Source organism: Mauremys mutica, chromosome 9 (assembly GCF_020497125.1).
Source record: "Mauremys mutica isolate MM-2020 ecotype Southern chromosome 9, ASM2049712v1, whole genome shotgun sequence".
Classification (NCBI taxonomy): domain Eukaryota; kingdom Metazoa; phylum Chordata; order Testudines; family Geoemydidae; genus Mauremys; species Mauremys mutica.
Window position 1 is genome coordinate 68,146,243 of NC_059080.1, and position 24,495 is coordinate 68,170,737.

At 45.1% G+C, this 24,495-nt stretch overlaps 1 protein-coding gene across 5 annotated transcripts in view; it reads left to right on the forward strand.

Annotated features, from left to right (window-relative positions):
- The window catches only part of ACSL3 (acyl-CoA synthetase long chain family member 3), a 105,626-nt gene that overhangs the window by 69,432 nt on the left and 11,699 nt on the right, over window positions 1-24,495 (forward strand). For all 5 annotated transcript variants that reach the window (XM_045030528.1, XM_045030529.1, XM_045030530.1 and 2 more), the window contains exons 7-14: window positions 1,954-2,104; window positions 3,278-3,401; window positions 3,707-3,778; window positions 4,973-5,112; window positions 8,701-8,873; window positions 19,103-19,177; window positions 20,659-20,850; window positions 23,422-23,536. In XM_045030528.1, the coding sequence (XP_044886463.1) occupies window positions 1,954-2,104; window positions 3,278-3,401; window positions 3,707-3,778; window positions 4,973-5,112; window positions 8,701-8,873; window positions 19,103-19,177; window positions 20,659-20,850; window positions 23,422-23,536 (1,042 nt within the window). The remainder of the gene's footprint in view (window positions 1-1,953; window positions 2,105-3,277; window positions 3,402-3,706; window positions 3,779-4,972; window positions 5,113-8,700; window positions 8,874-19,102; window positions 19,178-20,658; window positions 20,851-23,421; window positions 23,537-24,495) is intronic.

Genomic DNA, 24,495 nt, shown 5'->3' on the forward strand with positions numbered 1-24,495 from the left:
ATTCAAGGTATTTTGAGACCATACAGTGTAAATATAGTCTATTTTATTTACACTTTGGTATATTACTAAATTTGGGCATAAATACACACTAGAAGTAACATGTAAAATCTATTTTAAATCTGGAGCTATTACAACTTTGTTTAAATTATTTTTACTGTATTTTAGAACAGAAGTGGGCAAACTTTTTGGCCTGAGGGCCACATTGGGGTTGCAAAACTGTATGGAGGGCTGGGTAGGGAAGGCTGTGCCTCCCCAAACAGCCTGGCCCCCACCCCTTATATGCCCCCTCCCACTTCCCGCCCCCTGACTGCCCCCCTCAGAACTCCTGACCCATCCAACCCCCCCTCGCTCCTTGTCCCCTAGCCGTTCCCTCCTAAAAACCCCACCCCTAACCGCCCCCCGGGATCCTACCCCATATTCAACCCTCCAGTTCCCCGTCCCCTCACTGGCCCGATCCCTATCCATGCCCCCAACCCCTGACAGGCCCCCCGGGACTCCCACACTTATCCAACCCCCTGTTCTCCCTTTGCTCACCCAACAGATGTTTCTGTCACACCTGCTCCTAACCACTCTTCATTCCAGTCAGGCAGTTTCCTCTTTTGCTTGTATGCCAGCAGTAAGAGCATTGAGAGCATGTATCCCTGCTTTGTCCCTATGCCTAACACCACAGTGGCCCTGGCTGCCAGGATGAGCAGTTACAGGAATAGCCCTGTTCTGCATAGATGGGATCTTCTGAGATGTTAGTTGCCAGATTCTAACAGTAGCTTAGAAATGGCACAAGTTTTTTCATGGTGGCAGAAAAAGATATGCCTCTGACACCAGGGAGACCATATTTCAGATTCCTGCTCCAATATATATAGGCACTGAGCTGCTCTACAAAATGGTTGTAAGACTTTTTTTTTAACATGCGCAAAACAGTGTATTTTCCATCATCTCATTCTTAGAAACAGCTGGACCGTTTTTTCATAAACATTAAAAATATAGTCAACCTCCATTAGACACCTGGCATGGAACATTTGGTAAAGTTATTAGCAACTGAAAACAGGGTCTTATAATGGAAAGTGACTTACTGTTACCAGCTCTGCCTATAAAACAGAACTCCGGACAGTATGCAAGGGCAAAAGAATAAACAAAAGGTGAATTAGTCTGCCCAATACTAGTAAACTTACAAATATAGCAAATATAATTTTATATACAAATAGGGGTCCTAATTCTACAAACACTTATGCATGTGTTTAACTTAATGCATTGAAGTCAACAGACTACTCAAGCAAAAAGTTAATTACAGGAAAGAAATTGCAGGATTAGGGCCTAAATTCCTACAGTTCAGTGTGGATTACTTATTTCAAATGAATTACACCATCTTCATAGAAGTTATAGTAGGTGAACAGAACATGGTTTTGAGAACTGACATTGTCTCAATTGTGGCTTTCCTGAGCCCTGTCTATGGGGCAGTGTGTTGCTATGCCCCAGGAGCACACAGAAGCAAACTGATTCAGTCACACTCCTGGTTCCTCACTCTGCTCTGGTGGGGATATAGCCTTCCCTATATCTGATGCAGCAGACATCTCCTCCAGGCCAGTGCAGCTGTGCTGTCCAGCACATTGAGGGTGGGAACAAAAACTTTGTTCATTCCCCATGCTTTCTTCCCACTTCCATCCAGGTGTGTAGTTGAGATGTAGTAAACTCGCAAAGTCTGATTTTTACCCTAGTGTAGCTACACAGTATTCATAGATGATGCAGAGAAGTTAGGGGGCACTTTAAATTTTCTTTCTCCCTGTGAAGGTGTCTAGGATTGGCCACAGTTTGTCCCACTGAATGTAAATTGTCACAGAAGTAGTAATGTCTAGTTCCTTATCAGAATAATCACTATAATATGTTTCAGTATTTAAGATATTAAATTTTATATGCTTTCTATACATTGTGCATAATTTTTTTTAATAAAAATTACAGTAAGCAAACAGCAGGCCAGGCCTGTACCCTCAGATATTGCAGTAATTATGTACACAAGTGGATCTACAGGACTTCCAAAAGGAGTCATGATTTCTCATTGCAATCTTATTGCTGGTATAACTGGGATGGCTGAAAGAATTCCTCGTTTGGGGTATGTACCAATAGAAATTTTCGTTTAAAAATGGCTTGTAATTGCATGCAATCATAGATTAATTATTGTGTAACTAGTTTATTCTATATAAGTGTTATACTGCACTCATTACTACCATAGTATCTTGAGCATTTTCCAGTAGTGCATTATTATTCTGACTAACATCTGTCATGTTGTTTTTTTCCACATACTTGTGTTAGGGATGGCAAGGTCAAAGAAATGGGCCTTGCGCTTGGAATAGAAAGTGGTGAGGTTTGTGGTGGTCTTTAGTTCCATTGGGAGTTCATTCCACAGTCTTGGACTGACCCCCAAGTAAGTTCTAGGTCCCACATGAATGATCTTTCCCCTTAATGTGGAGAGTTTCGTTGTATCAGCAGCGAAGTTGTTGACCGCAAGCATGCATACAACTATTTTCTCCAAGTTTTTCAAAGTGCTGTTGATTATTTGTCCATTTACTATGTGGTAGATCTTAGCTTTAAGTTAAGAGAATGACATCTCACTGAAATGTAAGTTTAAGCATTTACTGGGAATATTCTGAATAGAGTGACTTATTTTTATTTATTTATTTATGTTTTAAAAACGTCCAAATGACTAGCAAAAATCTAAATAGCAAGCCAGGGCAGGAGAGGCATATAAGGGTCAGAGTTGTAGCATGGAGTGCTGCAGAGATTCTGGGAAGCATTACGGCTCAAAGGGCAGTCTGTGGAAGCCGATGTAAGTTAGTCCCTTAGAGCTATCTAAATTATGTTTCAGGATTTTTGAAGCCCTGAGCACCCCAGAATCAGGAGAGCACAAAGGCAGGGTAAAACCCCCTTCTCCTCTTTTCCCCTCTAGCTGTAAATTCCAAGTTGTACCTCTAGTTGGTATAGCATAGACTCTTCCCTCTGGAGAAGTCTTTGTAGTCTTAATTGTAAGTGATCACTTTTTGAATCTTTTGTTCCCTGATAAGTAAATAACATTCTTTCCTCAGTGCCCCTAAAATTAAAGTGAACATTTCACAACTTTTGAAACCACACATATATAGTCAAGAATACTGAGGTTGGTTCTCAGGCGCGCACACATTCTTTAACCTTTTCTGGTTCTTTGGAGGCTGTAAATACAGTTTGGCTTTAAATGATTGTCCTGAAGACACTAAATAGTACAATATGAATGTATCTTTTTAAAACTTTTCAGGGAAAAAGACATTTATATTGGATATTTGCCTCTTGCTCATGTTCTGGAATTAAGCGCTGAACTTGTTTGTCTGTCTCATGGATGCCGTATTGGCTACTCATCACCCCAGACGTTAGCTGATCAGGTACATAAGTTTTGTATACATCATACCATAACAATAAAAGATCAACTTTTGATGGATATCTTAATAGCTGTTTTAAAAAATTTTTAATAGGAAAGCAGTAAGAAAATCATTGTATACCAAAATATAAATGGGTATATTTTTTGTTACATATCAATACATTAGAGTAGTTTCTAAGCAATTTTTAAGGTGAAGGATCTATAAACTGACATCACTGATTTTCTAATTAAATAAACTGTCACCTGTCTGTTTACATATTAAAACCTTGCACAAATCCTCCATTTAACTTTATTTTCCTCCCTATTTAGTCCTCTAAAATAAAGAAAGGAAGCAAAGGAGATATTACTATGCTTAGACCTACGCTAATGGCATCAGTACCAGTAAGTTTAATGCTTTCTTTTAAAGATATTTCATCATTCATGACAAAGAGGAATAATATCTTGATAGTTACTGTAAAATACAAGGATCAGAAGACCATTAGCATTGATCGTTTACATAATATACTGTGTATTAAAAAAATTATATAAATATTTACATGGTGGTGTGAACATTCTTACATACTGGATGACTAACACTATTTGAAAATGTGAAACCAGCTGCAGAAATTACACATCTTGGCATTCAACTTTTATCACACTGTTACTAATAGTAGGTAGTATAAATATGATTTAAGTAAAATTAGCTAAATATGATCTGTAGAAGACATTTTATTCTATTTGTCATCAGTGTGCTATACTATTGTCTCCTAATAAGAAATGTTCCTTATAGAGCAATGAGTCTGCCAGCGTCATGTGGAAAATTGGCTTTGGCATAAACGTTCATTCATTTGTTGGTTTAAAGGGAAAAAATGTACAAGCTAGTTAGGCCTTTTGTGGGCAAAGAATGTAGTGGGTATGCTTTGCACCTTGAGGTATATTACTTACGAAACATTTGAAAGGTGGTATTTAGCAGTAATTAGGTTACCGTTTTATATTTCTAAATTCAGATAGTGTTTAGCGCAAGCCATCAAATATCTCAAAATATTTGAGTAATACAGTACTTTGTACATTAAGATTTTATAATTATTTTTGTTAGCTCATCCATGTTTTACCATTTAACTATAAATTGAGGACAGTGTCCTTCTGTAGGCTTTGCTAATGCTGCAGGGATAGGAAAGGGATCTGGGGGGTCCACATCCTTAGATAAACAGAAGAAGTAAACTCCATAGCATTTAAGAACACTGAGAGTTAACAAACATGCCAGCTTGCACACCATAGCCAGTGCTGCATAAGATGCTGGTTAGGAGATGTCTAGACCCCCAGCTATGTAGCACTTATGCTGCAGGCAGCAGGTAAATTAGGATTGCACATGCACCTCCTCAGACTGGGAGTTCATTTTACTGCTAGTTTTTCACCTTGGTCCATCCTAGAGATTCTGTCCCAATTACAGGTATCCTGTAGAAGTGGGAGCAATATGCTAGGATTTTTGCCTTGAAATGTACTAGCATTTCTATGTCTCATGTGTAACTTTTAGTGCACTAAATTTAGTATTGCTATTAACTTGCTTATCTGTATTTAATCCTTTAATGTAACTAGGAAATCATGGATCGGATCTACAAAAATGTCATGAATAAAGTGAATGAAATGACCAGTTTCCAAAGGAATCTGTTTATATTGGCCTACAATTACAAAATGGAACAGATTTCAAAAGGCTATACTACGCCACTTTGTGACAGGTAGATTTTCAATTCTATTTTTATTGGGATCTTTTTAAACGCTTATCAAAATGTTGCTATACGTGCAATATCTGGTCTTCAGTGAAGTCATACTTTTGTTTAGTTTTAAAGCTTACTGTTTGATTGGGGCACAAGTAAGTCCATTGACTTGCCTAAAGTCACACAATGAGTCAGTAGTTCAGATGGGATTACTTCAGCATTTATTAATATAAATATAATATACGTGTTAAGTTAATTATTTTTCTTTCAGTAATTTGCAAGCTTAGATATATTTTCCTATTCAAGGTATTGTGTTGCTCCTGTTAGCTTTTAATCAGGGGTTTTATACATACCTGGAGGGAAAAATCTATTTCTGTAAACTAGCAAGATTTATCATATTTCATTTTTAACATAATGTGAACCTTATCATAAAACTGGTCTGTAAGTGTAACCCACACACCTGGGTGTGGTGTTCTGTCCTATCTAGTGGCACCGAGACCACCTAGAGAGAGAGAAATCGAGTCTGCTCTACAGCCTTAGCCAACAGCCAGTTGGCTTTTAGCCCATGTGGTAGAGACTCATGCACTAAGCTCCAGAAGTCCCTGGTTCAATCCCGCCCACAGACAACCGGGGTCTGTCAGCTTTACGTAAAGTCATGGGAAGAAGATCTAAGGGAAAAAAGAGTTGAGGGTGGCAGTTTCTCAACGAGACAGTATTAAAAGCATAACTGCAAACTATCCCAAAAGATAGGAAATATACAAAGAACAGTAAGAGGCCCATATGGCTCCATGAGGAGCTCTTTAATAACCTGAAAAGCAAAAAGAAATCCTCCAAAAAGTAGAAACATATACAAACTCCCAAGGAAACACAAAAGAATAGCAAAAGCATATAGGAACAAAATCAGAAAGGCTAAGGCATAAAATGAGTTACACCTTGCAAGGAACATAAAAGGCAGTAAGAAGAAGTTCTTTAAAAACATTAGGAACAAGAGAAAGATGAAGGAAAGTATAGGTCCTCTATTTAGTGGGGAAAGAGAGCCAATAACTGATGACATCAAGAAAGCGAAGGTGTACAATGCCTATTTTGCTTCAGTTTTCCACTAAAAACGTTAATGGTGACCAGATACCCAACATTATTGTTAACAACAAGGGGGAAGGAATGCAAGTCAGAAAAAGGAAAGAACAGGTTAAAGAACATTTAGGTAAGTTAGATGTGTTCAAGTTGGTAGGACTTGATGAAATTCATTCTAGGGTACCTAAGGAACTAGCTGAAGCAATCTTTGAACTGTTAGCAATTATTTTTGAGAACTCCTGAAGAATGGGGGAGGTCTCAGAAGGGTGGAGAAGAGCAAATATAGTACCTGTCTTTAAAAAGAGGAACAGAAAGGATTCGAGGAATTATAGAGCAGGCAGACTAATTTCGATACCTAGAAAGATACTGGAACCAATTATTAAACAATCAGCTTGTAAGCACCTAATAGCCATTATGGATTTGTCAAGAACAAATCATACCAGACCTACCCAATTTCCTACTTTGACAGGCTTCTGTCCTAGTGAATATTGAGGAAGCAGTAGATGTGATATATTGTGATTTGTTTTAATAAGGCTTCTGACACAATCCCACATGACATTCTCAAAAGCACAGTAGGGAAATGTGGTCTAAATGACTATAAAGTAGGTACAGAACTGGTTGAAAGACCACACTCAAAGAGTAGTAATAAATGGTTCATCGTCAACCTGGGGGGGACATATTTAATGGGGTCTTGCAGAAGTCAGTCCTGGATTCAGTACTGTTCAATAATTTCATTAATGACTTAGATAATGGAGTGGAGAGTATGTTTATAAAATGTTCAGATGACACCAAGCTGGAAGGGGTTGCTAGCACTTGGAGGACATCATTAGAATTCAAAATGGCCTTAATGCAAAGTATTTCACTTAGGAAAGAAAAATCAAATGTGCAACTACAAAACGGGGAATAATTGGCTAGGTCATAGTACTTCTGAAAAGGATCAGGGGGTTATAGTGGTTCACAAATTGAATATGAGTCAACAATGTGATGCAGATGCAAAAAAGGCTGTTATCATTCTGGGATGTAGTAATAGGAATGATGTAAGAAAGGCCTTAGCTGAAGTACTATGTCCAGTTCTGGGCACTACTCTTTAGGAAAGAGGTGGTTAAATTGGAGAGTCCAGCGGAAATCAACAAAAACAGTAAAAGGTTTAGAAAACTTCACATACGGGAAAAGGTTTAAAAAATTGGGCATGTTTAGTCTTGAGAAAAGAAGACTGAGAGGCGACCTGATAACAGTTTTCAGTTATGTTAAGAGCTGTTGTAAAGAGGACTGTGATCAATTGTTCTCTCTGTCCACTGAAGGTAGGACAATGAGTTTAGCCTGCAACAAGGGAGACATAGGTTAGATCAGTGTTTCCCAAATTTGGGACACCGCTTGTGAAGGGAAAGCCCCTGGCGGGCCAGGCCAGTTTGTTTACCTGCCCTGTCCGTAGGTTCGGCTGATCGTGGCTCCCACTGGCCGCGGTTCGCTGCTCCAGGCCAATGGGAGCTGCTGGAAGCAGCGCAGACCGAGGGGCATACTGGCCACCACTTCCAGCAGCTCCCATTGGCCTGGAGCAGCGAACCGTGGCCAGTGGGAGCCGCGATTGGCCGGACCTGCGGACGCGGCAGGTAAACAAACTGGCCCGGCCGACAAGGGGCTTTCCCTACACGAGTGGCGTTCCAAGTCTGGGAAACACTGGGTTAGAAATTAGGAAAAACTTTCCAACTCTAAGGGTAGTTAAGCTCTGAAATAGGCTTCCAAGGGAGGTTGTGGAATCCCCATGATTGGATGTTTTAAAAAACATACTGAAAAACACCTGTCAGGCATGGTCTGAGTTTACTTGGTCCTGCCACAGTGCAGGGGGCTGGACTTAATGACTTGTTGAGGTCCCTTCCAGCCCTACATTTCTGTGATAAGTTCTGATAGAATCAGGGCCATAAAGATGCGGGGGGGAAAGGTAGTCACTCACAAATGCAGACAAAAAGGTAGAGTCACATCCAAGCTAATTCAAATCTCTTGTAAACCTCAATTAAAATGAACATACGAGTATTTACAGACTACTGCTAATGTTTTCTGAGCCTTTTACATACACAAGACACATGGATAATTCAGATTTAACTCTGCAAGAGTGCTTAAATCATACAACTTATCTCCAAGCTCAAGTCACTTGTAGGATTTAAATGATTTCAGACCTTGATGAGACTAAAAGATACAGTATAGTTAAACAGATTTCTGCAGTTTGTTTTCCTTTTCAATAATGTGGGAAAATAGACATTAGAACTTTGCTGTCTCAGTAAAGAATATTCAAAAGACTTTTGCATTTTACTCTGCAGGATAAATCAAAGTAAAACCTGAAAATTTTCTCCGTAAACATTGTTTTGAAAAACTTTAAATTTTAAGTGTACTGTTTGTGGATCTAATCCTGCATTTCCTACACATCTAAAAATCTCTGAAGTTAGTGGAAGTTTTTGATGCCCATGCAAAACAAGATAATTCCCTTGATCTTCTATTTTTTAGCAACAAAAACATCCTCTTTTCTTAACTTTGCATTTTTAGCCTTATTTTCCGGAAAGTACGAATGCTGCTAGGTGGTAAAATTCGCACCCTACTATGTGGAGGAGCTCCACTTTCTGCTGCAACTCAGAGATTTATGAACATCTGTTTCTGTTGCCCTGTGGGACAGGGATATGGACTAACTGAGTCAGCTGGGGCTGGAACAATCACTGAAGGTTAGTGTTGGCATGTCCAAATGGATGCAGTGATCTGTGTTTGTATAATCTTCAGCAGAGTATTCATTTGGGTTTATGTCCACAAACTGGCAAGTGAGTAAATACTGAGAGTAATTTAATTTTAGAAGGCATAATCTGGGGATTTTGTGCTAAAACATAGGAATATATAAATTGATGTTCTTATTGTAGCAGATAAAGGTGAAATGGTCTGAACTGAATTTTGGAATTGTTTGTGTATACTAGCTGAACTGAATTTGTTCCAAGAAGCCTGCAGAATAGGGAGGCCAGCGTTATGATGGGAATAATGCACTCACCAATGGCCTGGAGTCTTTCTTGGGTGTGCACAGGCTCCAGAATTTGATTTTCTACTTTTGGATCGAGAACATATAGTAATTAAGTTAAATATATAAGTCAAATATGTGAATGCACATTGCTGTGAATATGCAGTCACATTTTTTTCAAGATCTGCAGTAAATCATCCAGTGTTTCTGAGATTTGAATCAAGCCAATAGTATTGACTTGGATAGGAAAGAAACAGATCTAGCTAAAACTTAAAAATATATATTACATACAGTAGATAACTCAGTTGAACCATCAGTATATACTGTACTTGACAACGGGATTCTTGAAATACCTTGAGTTACAGTGAGTGCTGGTTAAAAAAGCCTTAACATATATTCATGAAGAATATAGAAAGTGTGCACTACGAAGTCTAGTTTTTTCAAAAAAGCTAAAACTTTTAAAATTTGTTACTATGAATGAACTGACATTCATGCTACAGTTGTGTGAAAGGCTTATTTAATAGGTTATGCTGCTTTATGTATAGTATGCGTGTACTTAATAAACAGGGAACACACAATGATGTGGTGTAAAGACTTCATTGGCATACTATTGGAATGTCTACATTACTCATGAGTGGCAAAGTTGTTTTTGAGTTGTGCTGGTCATTCCAATAAAGCGTTTCATAAAATTTAAGGCCAGAAGGGACCAGCATATCCTCTAGTCTGACCTGTATATCATAGACCATTACATTTTACCCAGTTACCCATATACTGAGGCCCCTGCAGTAAATTGTTCTTTGAGTGATGGTCCCTATGTGTACTCTACTTGATGTGCACATGTGCGACGCGTGCCTGAGACTGGAAGATTCTTGCTAGCAGTATCCATTTGTCCACTCATGTGCCTCTATCCTCCTTATACTCCAAACTGGAGGGAGAAGAGGTGGCATAGATCGACCATCTTGCCAGTTCCTTTCTACTGCCTGTGTTCTGAGACTGAACCTCTTCAGTATCTGAAGTGTTAGTTAGCATTCTTCAGAATTTTTAGTTAGTTGTACATAGCTTTAAAACATGTTTTTAGATGGTTTTGAGTTAGTGGCAGTAGTTTAGTAGTCTTTAGGGCTTTGCCTCTCTACCCCACTGGAAACCCCCTCTACGGTTGCCTAGTATGTCCAGGATGCCAGGATTCAAAATCCAAGATCTGTATGTCTTGTCTGTGGGCTTTCCCAGCTAGTGACACCCATGACTTGTGTTGTTGCCTCGGAGAAGCTCATATTCTTCTTCGAGTGATTGCTCCTATGCATTCCATGTAGGTGTGCGTGCCGCGCGTGCACGGCTCTTCGGAACATTTTTACCCTAGCAACTCCGGCGGGCTGGCTGGGTGCCCCCTGGAGTGGCGCCGCCATGGCGCTGGATATATACCCCAGCTGGCCCGTCCGCTCCTCAGTTCCTTCTTACCGCCCGTGACGGCCAGTTGGAACAGTGGAGTGCTCCTTTACCTCCACAGCCCTAGCGTTTCTGTTTTCTACGAGTACATAGTTGGTTAAGTTAGTTAAGTTGTTAGATTAGTTGACTAGTTTAGTTAGATATAGTAATAGTAAGGGAATTAGGGGGGTTTACCCCTCTTCTTCCACAACCGGTGCGGGCTCATGCCCAAGGCACCGGGGTTTAAGCCCTGTGCGGCTTGCCAGCGGCACATGCCGGTCGGGGACCCGCACAACTCCTGCCTGCGCTGCCTCGGGGAGACCCATCGGCTAGATAAGTGTCCCATCTGCACAGCGTTTAAGCCGCGAATTAGAAAGGAGCAGGACTCTCGCCTGAAGCGGCTCCTTATGGAAGCGACACTTCAACCTCCCGCGCCAACCCCAGCGGCACCGAAGTCGTCCTCGGCGCGCAGCGCACCAGCGGCCCCGAGCCGCTCCGGTACCGAGACTGCTCGAGCTCCGCAGCCGGCACCGGCGTCCCGGCACTGTTCCCTCTCTCCCGTGAGGAAACGGAAGACGGCGCAGACGGCCTCTAAGCCGCATGCTCCGGGACCGCTTGCCCAGCCACCACCGGCACCTCCGGTACCGGCTGCGGCGGTGCACAAACCGTGCACGGTACCGTCGACTCCGGCGCCGCAAGAGCCGTTGAGTCCGGTATCGCCCTGCTCCCCGGTGCCAACCGCGGTCGAGCTACATCTCCCGTCGACGCCCGAGACCTTCTCGACGGCGAGAGAGCTCATCGAGCTCACAGAGGCACCGAGCCTCCGGCCCCCGGCACCGCCGGTGCGGGCCGTTCAGTCAGCGGGCAAGCCGGCGATGATGCGGCCGCCTCCCCCTGACGGACGCGATAGACGACGGTCCCGGTCCCGGTCCCGCAGACGGTCACCACCACGCCGATCCAGGTCCCGGCACCGTTCACCATCGCAGTACCGCTCCCCGTCTCAGCACCGGTCGCAGTCCCGGTACCGCTCAACATCGCGGTACCGGTCGCACTCCCGGAGACGCTCCCGGTCCCGGTCACCCGACCGTCGGTACCGGAGGAGGTCCAGATCCCAGTACCGTTCCCGGCACCGCGACTCCCGAAGTCGCTCCCGACACCGTCAGTCGAGATCGCGGTCGAGCTCCCGGCACCGAGACAGTCGATGGTCCCGCTCTCCATCCCAGCACCGCGACGACCAGCACCGATCTTTGGCAAAGTCCAGGGACATACTGCCGGCATCCACGGCGCAGTCTATTAGCGCCTCTGCCCCGCCTTGGCCTTCTCGTCAGCCCTCAGTCGCCTCTCAGGCGGGCAGCGAGAGAGATCTCCGGACCGACTCCCATGGCCAGGACCACGGACCGCAGCAGTGGGGTTTTTGGGTCCCCTGGGCCTACCATGAGCCTCAAGGGCTTCCCTTCCCCCCGCGGCACGCAGGCGCCGAACATAGGGTGCCAGAAGCCACGGTGAGCAGGCCTCCCCCATCACCACCGGGTGAGGCCCCGTCGCCACCTGGTCCCGCAGAACATCCGGGGTCCGAGGCGGCTTCACACCCCCTCGAAGAACCACCTCCAGAAGCGGTGGCCAGGGTCTGTCCTCATCGTCCTCGCCGGATGAGGCAGTGGCGGGGGCTTCTACGGCAGACCCCCCTCCTATTGACTTGCGGGCCCACCAAGACCTTCTTCGCCGGGTGGCGAAGGCTATCAACCTCCCTGTGGCGGAGGTCCCAGAGGATGACGACCCGGTGACCAATGTCATTGGAGCTGAGGCCCCGCTGCGGGAGGCCCTGCCCTTCATCCGCACCATTCAGCGGAATGCCACTACCATCTGGCAGTCACCGGCGTCCGTCCCTCCCACCGCGCGCGGCGTGGAGCGCAAGTACTCGGTCCCGCCCACCGGATACGAGTACCTCTACACGCACCCGACTGCGGACTCCCTTGTGGTACAGTCCGTAAATGACCGGGAGAGACATGGGCAGCCCGCTCCGGCGCCAAAATCCAAAGACGCACGGCGCATGGACCTGTTGGGCCGGAAGGTCTATTCGGCAGGTGGCCTCCAGCTCCGGATTGCCAACCAGATGGCTCTTCTCGCTCGTTACACCTTTGACATCTTGGTGTCCCTGGCGAAATTTTCGGAGCTGATCCCAACAGCCTCACGTCAGGAGTTCTCGGCCTTCCTGGAAGAAGGCAGGAAAGCCTCGCGGTCCTCCATCCAGGCCACTCTGGACTCGGCGGACTCAGGAGCCAGGACCCTGGCCTCAGGTGTGACCATGAGGCGCATCTCCTGGCTGCAGTCCTCCACCTTGCCGCCTGAGATGCAGTACACCCTACAAGACCTCCCATTCGACACGCAGGGTCTCTTCTCGGAGAAAACGGACTCCAGGATTCAGACCCTCAAAGATGGTCGAATCGCCATTCGCACCTTGGGTATGCACACGCCGGCTACCCAGCGGAGGTCATTCCAGCACCAGCCCTATCGGCCCTTTACTCAGGCCAGGTCGTGGCCGTATAACAGTCGGCGAGGTAGCCTGAACCGCCGTAGACCGGGCAACAGGCGCAACCAGGCCCAGGCGCCTTCCAAGGCCCCTCAAGGGCCCAAGCAGGCCTTTTGATGGGACGCCCGAGGACGGCCCATCAGACTCTTTCCAGGATCCAACCCCTTTTATTTTGCAACCGCCTTTCCCACTTCCTCCCGGCGTGGTCCCAAATAACATCGGACAACTGGGTACTTCGTACTATCCAGTATGGTTACCGCCTTCAGTTTGTTTCGCCCCCTCCTTCCCACCCACCTTCCCCATCCCTCTTTAGGGACCCCTCTCACGAGTAATTCCTCCTACAAGAGTTCGAGACTCTGTTGAGCTTGGGTGCCATAGAGGAGGTGCCGCACGACATGCGGGGCAGGGGATTTTATTCCCGATATTTTCTCATCCCCAAGGCGAAAGGAGGTCTCCGACCTATACTAGACCTCCGGGAGCTCAACAGGTACCTGCTCAAGCTCAAGTTTCACATGGTCACCCTGGGGACCATCATTCCCTCCCTGGATCCGGGAGACTGGTTTGCCGCCCTCGATATGAAGGACGCGTACTTCCATATCGCGATTTACCCTCCCCCTCGACGCTACCTGCGCTTCGTGGTCAACAGCGCACACTACCAGTTTGCGGTGCTACCCTTCGGCCTGTCCACCTCGCCGAGGGTCTTTACCAAGTGCATGGCAGTGGTTGCCGCAGCCCTTTGCCGTCGTCGCATACACGTATACCCGTATCTCGACGACTGGCTAGTTCGCAGGACATCCCAACAACTGGTAGTGGATCAAATGACCAAAATACTATCCCTGTTTCGGTTCCCGGGCCTTCTCATCAATGCCGAGAAGTCCACTTTAACTCCATCACAACGAGTGGAGTTCATCGGAGCGGTCCTCGACTCCAGTTTGGCCAGGGCCTGCCTCCCTCGACCTCGGCACCAGACAATGGTCTCCATCATCCGGGACCTACACACCTTTCCCACGACAACGGTTTGGTCCTGCCTACGCCTCCTGGGCCACATGGCATCCTGCACATTCGTGACCACGCACGCCAGGCTGCGCCTTCGCCCATTTCAATCTTGGCTAGCGTTGGTGTACTGCCCGCATCGCGACCCCATAGACATGGTGGTCACAGTCTCGAAATCAACCCTTGATTCGCTCAGCTGGTGGCTGGACCCAGAGGTCGTGTGTGCAGGAGTCCCGTTCCGCCCTCCTCGCCCATCCGTCACCCTGACCATGGATGCCTCGGCGTTGGGATGGGGGGCTCACCTGGGCAACCTTCACACCCAGGGTCTCTGGTCGCCCCAAGAGCTCTCCCTCCACATCAACGTCCGGGAGCTGCGAGCGATCCGCTTGGCGTGTCTCACCTTCCGCGCCTGTCTGCAAGGCCGCTGCGTGGCGGTGTTCACGGACAACACGACGGCGATGTTCTATGTGAACAGGCAGGGTGGAGCCCGCTCCTCCCTGCTCTGCAAGGAAGCGATGCCCCTGTGGGACTTCTGCGTGACCCACTCGATTTGCCTGGAAGCGTCCTTTCTTCCAGGAGTGCAGAACACGCTGGCCGACCATCTCAGCAGGTCGTTCCTCTCCCACGAGTGGTCTCTTCGCCCAAATGTGGTGCACACAATTTTCCGGAGGTGGGGGTTTTTCCCCGGATAGACCTGTTTGCCTCCAAGGAGAACAGGAAGTGCCACCTGTTTTGTTCGTACCAGGGTCGCTCTCCAGGCTCCCTGTCAGACGCATTCCTCTGCTCCTGGACGGGTCACCTCCTCTACGCCTTCCCTCCGTTCCCGCTCATACACCGGGTGCTACTCAAGCTTCGGAGGGACAGGGCCCACCTAATACTCGTCGCTCCGGCCTGGCCGAGGCAGCACTGCTCGAGCTCTCCGTTTGGGATCCCATTCCCCTTCCGTTATGGCCGGACCTCATCACGCAGGACTTCAGCAGACTCCGCCACCCGAACCTACAGTCCCTCCATCTTACATCTTGGTACCTGCATGGTTGACCTGCATGGAGAGGGACTGTTCGGCGGCAGTACAGCAAGTCCTACTTGAAAGCAGGAAGCCTTCCACTCGCTCCACCTACCTCGCGAAATGGAAGCGTTTTGCGCTCTGGTGCGATCAGCGCGGCCTTAATCCCTTCCTAGTCCCTATCCCTACAATCCTGGACTACCTCTGGTACCTTAAAGAACAAGGATTCGCGGTCTCCTCCTTGAAGGTGCACCTGGCAGCCGTGTCCGCCTTTCGTCCATCCATGGGAGGTCGGTCCATCTTCTCCAACCAGATGGTTTCCCGCTTCCTTAAAGGCCTGGACCGCTTGTACCCGCCGATACGGCGTCCTACCCCGACCTGGGATTTAAACCTCGTTCTGGCCAAGCTTATGGGACCGCCCTTTGAGCCCCTGGCCACGTGCTCTCTAATCTTTCTCTCCTGGAAGACGGCCTTCCTCGTCGCGATTACATCAGCAAGACGAGTTTCTGAGCTCCGTGCCCTAACGGTTAGTCCACCATACACCGTCTTCCACGGAGACAAGGTGCAGCTTCGACCACACCCGGCCTTCCTCCCTAAGGTGGTGTCGGCCTTTCACCTCAATCAAGAGATCTTCCTTCCGGTCTTCTTTCCGAAGCCGCACGCCTCACCTCGTGAGCAACAGCTTCACACCCTCGACGTCCGCAGAGCCCTCGCTTTTTATATCGAGCGGACGAAGCCCTTCCGGCGTTCGCCACAGCTATTTGTCGCGGTTGCTGATCGCATGAAAGGCGAGCCGGTCTCCTCGCAGCGGATTTCCTCCTGGGTGACGGCATGTATCCGGACATGCTACGAGCTTGCTCGCGTGCCACCATGCCGCCTCACCTGACCCATGTTCCCATCCAGGACATCTGTAGAGCAGCCACCTGGTCTTCTGTACACACCTTCGCTTCCCACTACGCGTTGGTGCAGCAATCCAGAGACGATGCAGCCTTCGGCTCCGCAGTCTTACACTCTGCCACGTCTCGCTCCGACCCCACTGCCTAGGTAAGGCTTGGGAATCACCTACATGGAATGCATAGGAGCAATCACTCGAAGAAGAAGAAAAGACGGTTACTCACCGTAGTAACTGTTGTTCTTCAAGATGTGTTGCTCCTATCCATTCCAGACCCGCCCTCCTTCCCCACTGTCGGAGTAGCCGGCAAAAAGGAACTGAGGAGCGGACGGGCCGGCTGGGGTATATATCCAGCGCCATGGCGGCGCTACTCCAGGGGGCGCCCAGCCGGCCCGCCGGAGTTGCTAGGGTAAAAATGTTCCGAAGAGCCGTGCACGCACGGCGCGCACACCTACATGGAATGGATAGGAGCAACACATCTCGAAGAACAACAGTTACTACGGTGAGTAACGGTCTTTTCCCTCTGTGTGCAACATCTGCTGGACCGTTCCCAGACAAACTTGTCAAGTCCGTGCGTACAGGCTTAAAAAGTTACAAAGGGTTCACGTGATGAGGCCCCGGTCTGATTCTGGCCTGTCACGCACACCACCACTGCTGCCCTTCCCCCCCTCTCCCCCCAGTACATCAGGCAGCAGCACCAAGAAGTGTCCCTCTGAGCATGGTGGTCTCTGAATTCAAGGATAATCTGAGCAGAGTGAACTATCCTACCAAGCAGAGACCCGAGGAGGGTAAGAGAGAGAACTTTCTCACAAGAAATGTGAGAAATCTCACTCAAGCTTACCTTCCAAATAGATGACTTCCTCTGCAGCACCCTTTAAGTTGGGTGAGATTCTGTGCCAGTACTGTTGTATCTTGCCCTGAGCATCAGTTCAAAACTCACTGGTACCATCAAACAGGCGAGATGTAAAAAGACTTCTAATATTGACAGTACTACACATCAGTATAAAAGCCGCCTTTTCTGCTACCCAGCATCTCCCACAATTCTTGACATCAGGGCTACTCTTCCCTCTCTGCAAGCTACGCAGGCAGATCAGAGTTGGAGCCACATGATCTGGTCATGCCCTTTCAGCCCCTGCTTGCTTCCAGGTTCTCTGCCTATGTTGCAGTGTGCGGACAGCAATTTTTACAGCTCTGCTTTCACATATACCTAAGGGGTTTTTGGGTCAGATTTGGGGTAGTGGAGAGCAGTTATCTCCCGCCCAGCCCCTGTTTCTTCCCCCCCCCCCAAGTCCCTCAAACCCCCGGGCCAGTTTTTTAGCCAGGTGTTGGAACTCTTTTTGTCTGCAGCCCCCTTTGTCTTTACAGTGATGGTGGTGGTAATCATATTCAGACTCAGGTCACAAGGAATCCACCTATATTCCTTCTTGGATGACATTAATCAGAGCTCTTATCCCCAACAATAGCCCATAGACATCCCTGACCTTGAATCTCCTTCAGGTGCATGGCTTTATTATCAATATCAAGAAAAGCTTGATTCTGTTCCCCCAAATAACTCACTTGGGAAGGGACATAGATATATTTTTGCTGTCGAGGTGTCTATCTTTAAAAGGTTCCAGAAAATTCAAAACCTCCTTGTGTTGTTTTGGAACTTCAAAAGGCATGCTATTGCACTGAACCTTCAACTGCTAGGCCTCCTAGTATTGTGCATAGGGATCACTCCATGGATGCAATCACATATCACGTGCATTCTAGGCTTCGTTTAAAAAATATGCGTCCACTCCCTGGAACTCATGAAAGATTAGCTGAGGGTTCCAGTGCAGGTGATCAACTCCTTAAAATGGTGGCCAGCACAGAGCAGTGTCAACAGGTTGTTCATGGGAACACCATGTAAATTCTGGATGACAACTTTGATCCTACTCAGATTCCTACACTCCTCAGGACTCCAGGTAAACATAAAAAAGTACATTTTAGCTTCCACACAAACTATAGACTTTATTGGAGCAACCCTAGATTCAATCAGAGCCAAAGCATACCTACCCTAGGACAGATTCCAAGCTACAAAGGACATCATCACTCAGCTTTGACTGAGCCCTCAGACAACAGTTTGAACCTGTCCCAACTGCCTTGTGTATGTATATAACACTCTTCGTGAGACTTGGACTTCGATGTCTACAGGCTTGATTATGGACAGTGCCAAACAAACACAGTCCAGACAAACTGATCTTGCTCTCCCCCCCTCACACCCCGAGAGTTCTGTGTTCTCTCTCTTGGTGTGAAAAAAGGAAAACTGTACATGGGGCTTTCCTTTCCCTCAGAAAGATTGACTACAGACCCCTCCCATCCGTGCAAATATGTTGGACAGGGTACCTGGACCCAACAAAAATCCCAGCTGCACATAAACCTTCTGGAGCTGTGTGCAGTGCACAAGCTTGTACAAAGGTTTTATTCAGACCTTGCATGTTCAAGTCCTGTTGGATAATATGACAAGACTTTACTACACCTCTACCCCAATATAACACGACCCGATATAACATGAATTCGGATTTAACGTGGTAAAGCAGCACTCCAGCGGATCAAAGCAAGTTCAATATAACGTGGTTTCCCCTATAACACAGTAAGATATTTTGGCTCCCGAGGACAGCGTTCTATCGGGTTAGAGGTGTATATCAACAAACAAGGGGGAGCAAAGTTCACAAGTGGGAACTACATGGTACAGAGCATCATTTGGCAGTGGGGATTCCCATCTTGGGATCTCGTGTCTGTTCAAAGGTAGTTCAGAAAATAAATTCAATATTGATAAATTATTGTGAAATTTTATTATTTATTGTTGACTTAATCAGCAGGCACACAAGCATCCATTTACAGGTGTAGGCCCTGGTCCTGTAATGTGATTCATGAGGGTGGACTGCTGTGACTACCCAGAGCCATATTGACTTAATTTGAGCTTTTCACCTTGCTCCCCCATTGCAGGACCAAGGTCCTAATCAGTATGCTTGTATGTTAATTGCACATTTTGAAAGCTGTGTTGTTCAGTTTTGATAAATAAAATTTATTTCTAATGACTACTTGCCCATTTTTAATTGAAAATTAATTTATTTTTAATTTTAGTTTGGGACTACACTACAGGGAGAGTAGGGGCACCTTTGGTTTGCTGTGAAATCAAATTAATGAACTGGAAAGAAGGTAAGAAAATTCTTATGTAATGAGACTCAAATGCATGTAAGAACCTTATGTCAGTATTTATTTATTTGGCTGCACTATGTCCAATCCTCCACTGTGTAAGTTAAAGCTGTTCCCTGGGTGGCACAGGATCAATGAGCTGCAACCAAGCTCCCTTACAGAGTTTGCTCAAGCAGGATTGAGAAAAAATCTGCGTCAAGAAGTACAGTGCATGTGTTATTTACTGAAGAGGAAATGGAGTGTTTAAATAGACAATAGACAATGTAGACAATAGACAATTATTGATATTTGCTTAAATAGGTGATGGTTAGTATAATAAAACCATGGAATTAGTCTATTTTTGTTGTTTCAGGATGAAAGGAAACCTACTGTGTTTCAATAATAGTTTGGTAGATGAATGTTTGTTTGTTTTCTACCTTGTTGCACACAAGTTTGATTTAAAAAAAATCAGCTCCTAAGCTGATGTAAAGTTTTATGAATATTTATAGATTTGGTTATTAGCACACACACAATATTTTTAAAAAGTTCTGATTTACAGCTTGTGTTTGTACAGTGCCTAGCACAATGGGATGCTGGTCCATGACTGGAACTCCTAGGCAATAGGATGATATAAATAATAATAATCTACTATACTATTTTTCTTTTTGTTAGTCACATGATATATGAACATACATCTTGTGTGTTTGTGTGTGTGCATGCATGTACCCTTGTATCTCGAGAATTATTTAATGTTAACACACTGGAATGAGAGACAACACTCTGTATGTGCCAAACCAGGGGTATTGGATTCACTACAGTTCAAGCTAAACTACAAGTGCATATTTTCTCTTCTCGTTAGATGTTAGAAAATTTCACAAAAGGCATAGTGCAGTTTACTAGCATTAATGTAATAAGAGAAAGCAAGCAAGCAATGGCCAGTGAAATGGAAGCCTATTAAGTTAGATGCCCAATCTAATGGGTCTAATTAGATGTTTAAAGTACCTCTTTCAGTCCTTTGCCTCCCTTCACAGTCTCTTCTGATTTGGATAGTGGAGCTGCTTGAGCTTTTTTCTCACAACATTGAATGAAATTCACTCTTTGTTTTGGGCCAGTGTAAGGCTTATGTCTAACTTAAGTCCCCTGAATGGGGCTGAGATGATACATATGCCTTGAGTTGGCCCTCTGCACACACAGGAATTTCACTATTAATGAACAGTGCCTACCTACCTCTCTAACTAGATGCTAAAAGTGGTTTGGATACACTTATACTCTCGTTAAATTATTCAGAAATGTATTGTAAAAAAAGATACCTCCAAAAGTAATGATTCTAATCTAAACTAATGACCTGCTCTATAAAACCTAATTTGAATAAAAAACCAAACACATTAATCCATTGAAAACTGTATAGATTTGCTTGGAATGGTTTCTGTTTTGTAGGTTTTTTTGTTTAACTTCAGTTTTTTAAATCAACATCATGTTTAGAAAATAATTGTCTCTGTTTTCAGGTGGATATTATAATACTGATAAACCATATCCTAGAGGTGAGATTCTTATTGGAGGCCAAAATGTGACCATGGGCTACTACAAAAACGAAGAACGAACCAAAAAAGATTTCACTGTGGATGAGAATGGACAGAGGTGGCTCCATACTGGAGACATTGGGGAGTTCCATGCAGATGGATGTCTAAAAATAATTGGTGAGTTACTGAAGGAATTTGATTAATTTACTTATATCAATTGACACAGTTCAGGTAAACAACATACTTGAACTGCTTTACAGTTTTGTTGTTACCTACAATTCTCAAGTGCTGGACTACTTGGCATTTGGGCTCATGCTGTTCCATGTATCCAAGGAATATGTTTATCCCTCAACCTTAAGCTCCAGTTCATATTTTAAACTACAACTGTTCTCCCTCTTTTAGAATATTAATGTAGATTTAGCTACATTTAGTGATATTGAGTGCATCAACAGAGGACTCTACTTTCCTAAATCAAGATATATGAGCTATTTAAACTATTGTATTAAGTTTTAGAGATTTTTGTTTGTGTTTTGTTGTTTTTTGATGAGGGGTGTGGGTGGGGGAGGTTGTATTGGTATTATGCTGTCAGTAATTCTATGGTGTGTTTCTTTGTCTTGGTATTAATTGGAGTCCTCTACAGACAATGTAAGAGGAATACATGCAGGCAACACGTTTTTTAAACAAGTGCCTAAAGTTAGGCTCCTAAGGGCATATTTAGGCACCCAAATAGTGGCATGACTTTCATGAATGTGAAGCACACCCAGCGAAGTTAGTGGGAGCATCTGGGTGCTCAGTAATCTTGAAAATCAGAGCACTTGTTTAAGAGTAAAATGAGGACTGTTGCTGTTGACTTCATTTGTTTTGCGGTATGGGCCAAGTCCTAGGTCCCTTTGCAGTGGTCTTTCAGGACAGTATAGCTGAAAAACTAGCTTACTTGGCTGCCCCAGAGAGCATGTTATGGTATGACCAGGGAAAGGGGGTTTGGCCAAAGTGCCATTGTACTTGGCAATTCCTATCTGCTCCAGCAGCCCGTTGGAAGCCATTACAGCTGGTGCAAGATAGAACAGCCTTCAAGTTGTTCTCACTTGTACCAATCACTTGTACTGAATCAACCCCTTACCACACACAGGATTGTGGGGGCACTTTACTGTCCTCCCCACTTGGGTCCTGTATTAATGAGACCTCAGGCAGACCCGAGAAATGTCTCTCTAATTATTGTGCCTTGAGCAACAGATGAACTGTTAAAATATAAATTACAAGAATAAATAATAAAATACCACAAAATGTGCATTCCCTGCATATGTTTCTGGTCATATGTATAGAAGCCAAGCAGCTTGAAACATATAGTTCTTTGAAGAGTGTCCCTGTGGGTGCTCCACTTTAGGTGAATCTACACCCCTGTGCTTGTAATCAGAAATTTTTAGTAGCAGTGCCTGGTTGGATCGCACATGCATTGTCCCTGTCCTGTTCTGCTCCTGGCGGTTACATAGTGCTATGTGACCCCCCGCCCCAGTTCCTTCTTTACCTCCCTCGGCTTGAGACGGAGCATTTCGCAGCACTTCTGAGATTTATCTTTAGCCTAGCTTTACTTTAGAATACTAGTTAATTAGGGTAGTAAACTAAACTAACTACTATCTCTTCCCCTTTTATTCTTAAAAAAAATTCTCTTAACTAAAACTTAAATTCCTAAGTTATTAGGATACCCCTTAGTATAGTATAATTACCCTTCCTCACGGGAGAAACCCTATTCTAAGGGACATGCCCGGCTCCCCAGGTTTTAAATGTTTCCTCACTTGCCGGTCCTCAATCTCGGTGTCATGAGGAGAAGTCTCTGCACTTGGCATCCATTCAGGGATCATGGACCCCTCCCCGCCCCCCTCCCCCCGGACACCAGTCCCCAACCCTGCTACCCTGTCAGAGGAAGGACCACTTTGCCAAAAAGGTGACAAAGAAACAGGCTCCGACCTCCTCTCCTCGGGAATTTGTCAAAAAGAGATGCTCTCCAACCTATCAGACCCCATCGGTAACGACCACACTGAGACCATACACCTCTGAGGTACCAGGACTCCACTACCCTTTCTCTCTTCCCTCTACTTTGAAGTTTTCCTGCTAGAGAATCTGTGGTAGAGAGGGAACCAAGGAGGGGGCTGGTCGCACAGCACTATGTAACTGCCAGAGGTGGTGTGGGACGGGGACAGTGCATGTGTGACCCAACCAGGCACTGCTACTAAAAATCTCCAATTACAAGCGCAGGGGCACAGATTCACCTAAAGTGGAGCACCCCCAGGGACAACCATCTCAAAGACCTCAGTTACTGCACAGAATGAGTAACCTTCTCTTTCAGCCAAACAGTGTTTTTCACTTAATTCTAATTATGGTCTAGTTATATTTGCTTACACTGCTGATAGATATTGTTATATCTGATAAGGATACCATATAACTAGAAGCTCCAGTTGGAATAAAACATATAGTAAACATAAACATATTTCATTGGGGAAAGGTTTTTGTGCAGTTTAAAAGATGGATCACAGTTGGTAGAAGGACACATCTGATAATCTGGGCAGATTGCTTTTTGTAAATCTGTGCAGTACCAAAAACTGGAACTTGGCCATAAATTTATCCAATTTAAAATACACAGAAACATGTCTGTTGCACTTATACGCTTAGATCTCAGCGATAGGTATAAGCAAGCCCTTGGTGTTTTCATTTTGCAAATAACATTTATTTAATTTTTCCCTTTATCCATAGATCGTAAGAAAGATCTTGTAAAACTCCAGGCTGGAGAATACGTCTCTCTTGGCAAAGTTGAAGCAGCTTTGAAGAATCTGCCACTGGTAGATAATATTTGTGCATATGCAAGCAGGTAAGAGAGCTGATGTTTCCAAGACTTTGGGGTCAATGTTTTCTAATATTTAAACTACAGTAGTTGCACATAAAACATTTTTGCCAACTTGCAAGTTTTTTGCCCATTTGAAAGAGATTTGATATGAAATATAAACCAGCACAAATTTTTTAACGGTAGAAGTTTTTCAAGGGCACCTTATTTTTTTGTTGGTTTGTTTTGGTTTTTTTGTGTTTGAAGTTTTGCACTCACCTCCAGGTATAACCATATCTAAAACTTGAAAAGATTAAGCGTTAGCTATCTCTTATTGATATACAAGTATTTGTGCATGACCAAATTAATACATTTGTAGCCAAATCTGGTTTCATATATCTGCTGCAAGTAACTGAATATATTGAGGATCTCTGCAAGAGTGAAGGGAGAGCCCACCTGACCCATCCACCATTAGACATTGGGGCAGCAGTGGAAAACCTCTCTTCAACTACTAAAGTTGTTGCAACTCACTGAGGGCTTGACTACATTGGGTTTTTAAACTGGATCAAATCTAGTTAATCTGGTTTGAAAATTCCTGTGTATGCAGAATGCAACTCGTCACTGCATTCTTAACTCCACATTTCCTGGGAACTCTGGAATCTTCCTGCAAGTAGATTAGGTTTGCTCCTAATTGAATTAGTTTGGTCTTTTGTTTGTGTGCTTGCAGTTTCTGTCCACCTTATTGTGTGCTTCCAATGGCTATCCCACAGTGCTTTTCAGGTCAACCGTTACTGACCTGTTCATTTACTCGTGTGTCCTCCCTGCCCTGGTGTTGAGTTTCCAGGATGATCCTTCCCCTCTTTAAAGGGTGGAGCAGAGCCAGATTTTGGCCAGTTGCTCCTATATTCCAGAGTATCATTATTCTGGTGATACAAACATGCTAGCACACGAGAAGCCCCACAACATGCTTCATACAACTGTTTGGAGCCATGTTGAGACCCTGGATC